Source organism: Scyliorhinus torazame, chromosome 31, assembly GCF_047496885.1.
Source record: "Scyliorhinus torazame isolate Kashiwa2021f chromosome 31, sScyTor2.1, whole genome shotgun sequence".
NCBI classification, from domain to species: Eukaryota; Metazoa; Chordata; class Chondrichthyes; order Carcharhiniformes; family Scyliorhinidae; genus Scyliorhinus; species Scyliorhinus torazame.
The window spans coordinates 7,962,838-7,969,178 of record NC_092737.1 but is presented as its reverse complement, the minus strand read 5'-3'; the positions used below and the strand labels follow the sequence as shown (position 1 = coordinate 7,969,178).

Below are 6,341 nucleotides of genomic sequence, written 5' to 3'. Positions count from 1 at the left end.
GGTTCCTGCTCCTGATCACTATCCAGTGAGTTCTGGGTCAGCCAGGGTTCGTGCTCCTGATCACTATCCAGTGAGTTCTGGGTTAGAGAGGGTTCCTGCTCCTGATCACTGTCCAGTGAGTTCTGGGTCAGACAGTGTTCTTGCTCCTGATCACTGTCCAGTGATCCCTGGGTTAGAGAGAGAGAGGGGGAAAATCAGCCAGGGTTCCTGCTCCTGATCACTGTCCAGTGATCCCTGGGTTAGAGAGAGAGAGGAAATCAGCCAGGGTTCCTGCTCCTGATCACTGTCCAGTGATCCCTGGGTTAGTGAGAGAGGGGAAATCAGCCAGGGTTCCTGCTCCTGATCACTGTCCAGTGATCCCTGGGTTAGAGAGAGAGAGGAAATCAGACAGGGTTCCTGCTCCTGATCACTGTCCAGTGATCCCTGGGTTAGAGAGAGAGAGGAAATCAGCCAGGGTTCCTGCTCCTGATCACTGTCCAGTGATCCCTGGGTTAGAGAGAGAGAGGGGGAAAATCAGCCAGGGTTCCTGCTCCTGATCACTGTCCAGTGATCCCTGGGTTAGAGAGAGAGAGGAAATCAGCCAGGGTTCCTGCTCCTGATCACTGTCCAGTGATCCCTGGGTTAGAGAGAGAGGGGAAATCAGCCAGGGTTCCTGCTCCTGATCACTGTCCAGTGATCCCTGGGTTAGAGAGAGGGGGGAAATCAGCCAGGGTTCCTGCTCCTGATCACTGTCCAGTGAGCCCAGGGTTAGAGAGAGGGGAAATCAGCCAGGGTTCCTGCTCCTGATCACTGTGCAGTGATCCCTGGGTTAGAGAGAGAGAGGGGGAAAATCAGCCAGGGTTCCTGCTCCTGATCACTGCCCAGTGATCCCTGGGTTAGAGAGAGAGAGGGGGAAAATCAGCCAGGGTTCCTGCTCCTGATCACTGTCCAGTAAATTCCATCATTACTCCGTGATACACATACAGCCGAACACCCTGTTGTCCAAGTTCACCGTTGGAAAATGGCCCATGAGGATGAAGTGGGTGGAGAGTGTATGGGCATAGGGGAGGAACCTTGAAGTGGGCGATGAAAATCTCGGTTTACTCACATGGTATTGTGCAGGGGGAGGGTGGGGTAGCAGGGGGACAAAAACAGAAATCCGATAGAAAGCAAATTGGGTTTCTCTTCATTGAGTGAGAGGACATGCCACTGATTGGTACACCGTACGCCCAATTAAATTGCAGCACCAATAACAGAGTGAGGAGCGTGGGGGGCTTTGCTTGTGATGTGATTGCCACCTCGCCTGAGGGGGTATATAAACAAGGTAAATCGCAGGGCTGGAGTTGGTCAGAGCAGTTACACAGAGAAGCTCGCCTCTCGTCCCCACCACCCGACGAGAGAGTTTGCCAATCGCTCCCATCTCCCACTCCACAGTAAGAAAATCAGAGCTCGAGATGCCGAGATCGCAGACTCAAGTCCTCCTCACTTTGGTCACTGTCGCTCTGCTGTTACTTCGGGGATCGAGTACAGCCAGAGTGGAGGGGCTGCCCGATATCTTACAGGAAAGGAACAACGAGGGGGCAGAGGTAAGACAGACCCCCTGATAAAATCTCCATCCTGTTGCAATGGTATAGGTTAACCCCAGACACTCCATTCTGCAATCTATTTAACCCGTTAAGATCCAGCACTTAATTTAATGCATCATTTTGTTTAGTTTATTGCCGGAATCTATCTGTATTTTATTTCTACATGTTCGAGAGCTGAAATATGGAAGGGAGCTGGATTATCAGTAGAGATACAGTCAGAAAAACAGGGCGCTGGAGGAGCGGGGTTACTGAGTGACAGTGTGAGGGAGCTGGAGTAACATCAGTAGAGATACAGTCAGTAACACAGGGTGCTGGGGGAGAGCGGTTACTGAGTGATAGTGCGAGGGAGCTGGATTTACATCAGTACAGATACAGTCAGTAACACAGGGCGCTGGAGGAGAGGGGTTACTGAGTGACAGTGTGAGGAAGCTGGAGTAACATCAGTAGAGATACAGTCAATAACACAGTGTGCTGGGGGAGAGGGGTTACTGAGTGACAGTGTGAGGGAGCTGGATTAACATCAGTAGAAATACAGCCAGTAACACAGGGTGCTGGGGGAGAGGGGTTACTGAGTGACTGTGAGGCAGCTGGATTAACATTAATAGATACAGTCAGTGACACAGGGTGCTGGGGGAGAGCGGTTACTGAGTGATAGTGCGAGGGAGCTGGATTAACATCAGTAGAGATTCAGTCAGTAACACGGTGCTGGGGGAGAGGGGTTACTGAGTGACAGTGCGAGGGAGCTGGATTAACATCAGTAGAGATTCAGTCAGTAACACAGGGTGCTGGGGGAGAGGGGTTACTGAGTGACAGTGTGAGGGAGCAGGATTAACATCAGTAGAGATACAGTCAGTAACACAGGATGCTGGGGGAGAGGGGTTACTGAGTGACAGTGTGAGGGAGCAGGATTGACATCAGTAGAGATACAGTCAGTAACACAGGGTGCTGGGGGAGTGGGGTTTACTGAGTGACAGTGTGAGGGAGCAGGATTAACATCAGTAGAGATACAGTCAGTAACACAGGGTGCTGGAGGAGAGGGGTTACTGAGTGACAGTGTGAGGGAGCAGGATTAACATCAGTAGAGATACAGTCAGTAACACAGGGTGCTGGGGGAGAGGGGTTACTGAGTGACAGTGTTTGGGAGCTGGATTTGCATCAGTAGAGATACAGTCAGTAACACAGGGTGCTGGGAGGCGAGGGGTTACTGAGTGACAGTGTGAGGGAGCTGGATTAACATCAGTAGAGACACAGTCAGTAACACAGGGTGCTGGGGGAGAGGGGTTACTGAGTGACAGTGTGAGGGAGCAGGATTAACATCAGTAGAGATACAGTCAGTAACACAGGGTGCTGGGGGAGAGTGGTTACTGAGTGACAGTGTGAGGGAGCTGGATTTGCATCAGTAGAGATACAGTCAGTAACACAGGGTGCTGGGGGAGAGGGGTAACTGAGTGACAGTGTGAGTGAGCTGGATTTGCATCAGTAGAGATACAGTCAGTAACACAGGGTGCTGGGGGAGAGGGGTTACTGAGTGACAGTGTGAGGGAGCTGGATTTACATCAGTACAGATACAGTCAGTAACACAGGGCGCTGGGGAAGAGGGGTTACTGAGTGACAGTGTGAGGGATTGAGAGGATGGGGGACATGTTTATAGAGGGGAGCTTTCCGAGTATGAGGGCGCTGGAGGAGAAGTTTGGGTTGGCGAAGGGAAACAAATTCAGGTATCTGCAGGTGCGGGACTTCCTCCGTAAACAGGTGTCAACTTTCCCGCTCCTACCACTAAGGGGAATTCAGGACACGGGAGTTTCCAGAGAGTGGGTAGGAGAAGGGAGCGTCTCCGACATTTACAAGGAACTTATGGGGTCAGAGGAGACGCAGACCGAGGAGCTGAGGAGTGGGAGGAGCCGCCGTACTGTCAGAGGGTCAGTACTGAGGGAGTCCCGCACTGTCAGAGGGTCAGTACTGAGGGAGTCCCGCACTGTCAGAGGGTCAGTACTGAGGGAGTCCCGCACTGTCAGAGGGTCAGTACTGAGGGAGTGCCGCACTGTCAGAGGGTCAGTACTGAGGGAGTGCCGCACTGTCAGAGGGTCAGTACTGAGGGAGTGCCACACTGTCAGAGGGTCAGTACTGAGGGAGTGCTGCACCGTCAGAGGGTCAGATCTGAGGGAGCGCTGCACTGTCAGAGGGTCTGTACTGAGGGAGTGCCGCACTGTCAGAGGGTCAGTACTGAGGGAGTGCCGCACTGTCAGAGGGTCAGTACTGAGGGAGTGCCGCACTGTCAGAGGGTCAGTACTGAGGGAGCGCCGCACTGTCAGAGGGTCAGTGCTGAGGGAGTGCCGCACTGTCAGAGGGTCAGTACTGAGGGAGTGCCGCTTTGTTAGAGGGTCAGTACTGAGGGAGTGCTGCACTGTCAGAGGGTCAGTACTGAGGGAGTGCCGCACTGTCAGATGGTCAGTACTGAGGGAGCGACGCACTGTCAGAGGGTCAGTACTGAGGGAGTGCCGCACTGTCAGAGGGTCAGTACTGAGGGAGTGCCGCACTGTCAGAGGGTCAGTTCTGATGGAGTGCTGCACTGTCAGAGGATCAGTACTGAGGGAGTGCCGCACTGTCAGAGGGTCAGTACTGAGGGAGTGCCGCACTGTCAGAGGGTCAGTACTGAGGGAGTGCAGCACTGTCAGAGGGTCAGTACTGAGGGAGCGCCGCACTGTCAGAGGGTCAGTACTGAGGGAGTGCCGCACTGTCAGAGGGTCAGTACTGAGGGGGTGCCGCACTGTCAGAGGGTCAGTACTGAGGGAGTGCTGCACCGTCAGAGGGTCAGTTCTGAGGGAGTGCCGCACTGTCAGAGGGTCAGTACTGAGGGAGTGCCGCACTGTCAGAGAGTCAGTACTGAGGGAGTGCCGCACTGTCAGAGGGTCAGTACTGAGGGAGCGCCGCACTGTCAGAGAGTCAGTACTGAGGGAGTGCTGCACTGTCAGAGGGTCAGTACTGAGGGAGTGCCGCACTGTCAGAGGGCCGGTACTGAGGGAGCGCCGCACTGTCAGTGGGTCAGTACTGAGGGAATATTTGGTATTAAATGAAGGCCCCACCTTCTCTTTCAGGTTGGTCCCACAGACAGCATTTAAAGAGGTGAGGGCTGAGGGGGTGGTGCAAGTGGGTGGGGTGGGTCGGTTTGGGGGGCTTAGAGTGGTGGGGGGGAAGGTAGTTCACCCCTTTGTCCTGGGGGCTAATATTTACCCTTCACCCAACATCCCAAATAGAAAATAGCAGATCGGTCCTTGCTACTTTTCTTTTTGGGATCTTGCTGTGTGGAAATGGTGTGTGTGTGTGTGTGTGGGGGGGGGGTGATATAACAGCGGCCAACAGCTAATTTTTTGATGAAAAGGAGCTGCATTGTCTGCAAGGGGCTCTGGAAGATGTGCGGGGGGGGGGGGGGGCGGGGGGGGCATGCTGGGGATGTGCAAGGCGCTAGAACAATAGAACATTACAGCGCAGTACAGGCCCTTCGGCCCTCGATGTTGCGCCGACCTGTGAAACCATTCCAAAGCCCATCTACACTATTCAAATGCCAGTGTTGTGTTGTGTTTACAGGAGCTGTCCAGGACCATGGTGCTGAACCTCCTCTCCGAGCTGCTCCGTGCCGGGGACAAGGAGTTGCCCAGCACCGAGAGACGGGAGCTGCCCCAGGCTGAGATCTTCCGCCGGTGGAACTCCCCGCGGGACCGTAAAGCAGGCTGCAAGAACTTCTTCTGGAAAACCTTCACCTCTTGTTAACATACGGAGAGAGTGGGAGAGAGAAAGTGAGCCAGCGGGGGGCGATGTAAAGAGAATTCCGCCCTCTCCCTGACTTTCCCAAAGCCCACCTTCAGCTCCAGAAGGGAGGCAAAAAAATCAAATTGCCTCCAACTTGTAGATTTTAAGATTCACAAATCCCAACCCTTCTCCGTCCCTCTAAAGATTGTCTCCCCCTTTGGGCTGCCTCACCGCTGACGGTTTCTCTGTGTCTTTATCTAAGGTGTTTGTAAATGATTGACTTGTTTGCTTTGTTCTCTGAACATGGACTAGCTCTCACACAATAAAATATCTTTATTTATCAGCAACCTCCACGACTTTGTGTTCCTTCCTGCTCTCTCGCTGACTGGGAATCCATCCATGCACCACCTTCCACAATCATGCCCAACCCCCCTCCACTCACTCCCCCAGCTGCCCTCGGGAATTTCCCTGAGCGACAATCAGTAAAAAATCTAACCAGTAATGTGAACCTCCCTGGGAGAGATGGGAGAGGAATGAAATCAGGAAGGGGCCAGGCTTGCACGGGAATATCCATTAATGATCTGGAGGAAGGAACTGAAGGCACTGTTACTAAGTTTGCAGATGATACAAAGATCTGTAGAGGGGCAGGTAGTATTGAGGCCTGGATAGAGTGGACGTGGAGAGGATGTTTCCACTTGTAGGAAAAGCTAGAAGCTGAGGACACCATCTCAGACTAAAGGGACGATCCTTTAAAACAGAGATGAGGAGGAATTTCTTCAGCCAAAGGTTGGTGAATCTGTGGAACTCTTTGCCGCAGAAGGCTGTGGAGGCCAAATCACTGAGTGTCTTTAAGACAGAGATAGATAGGTTCTTGATCAATAAGGAGATCAGGGTTTATGGGGAGAAGGCAGGAGAATGGGGACGAGAAAAATATCAGCCATGATTGAATGGTGGAGCAGACTCGATGGGCCGAGTGGCCTAATTCTGCTCCTAAGTCTTATGGTCTAATATTGGGAGAGCCATTCAGCC

General features: G+C 53.0%; 1 protein-coding gene across 1 annotated transcript; it reads left to right on the top strand.

Annotated features, from left to right (window-relative positions):
* The first annotated feature begins 1,330 nt into the window (after positions 1-1,330).
* Positions 1,331-5,659, top strand: LOC140404649 (somatostatin-1A-like). Its single transcript, XM_072493264.1, has 2 exons — positions 1,331-1,565; positions 5,151-5,659. Exons 1-2 carry the CDS (start codon positions 1,434-1,436, stop codon positions 5,331-5,333), a joined length of 315 nt encoding a protein of 104 aa, XP_072349365.1. The 5' UTR covers positions 1,331-1,433; the 3' UTR covers positions 5,334-5,659.
* The last annotated feature ends 682 nt before the right edge of the window (positions 5,660-6,341 follow it).

Bases quoted from the DNA above. Each gene is read 5' to 3' on its own strand.
- LOC140404649 (XM_072493264.1), top strand. From the start codon at position 1,434: ATGCCGAGATCGCAGACTCAAGTCCTCCTCACTTTGGTCACTGTCGCT. The intron at 1,566-5,150 runs GTAAGACAGACC...TTGTGTTTACAG, and splicing joins GGAACAACGAGGGGGCAGAG to GAGCTGTCCAGGACCATGGT.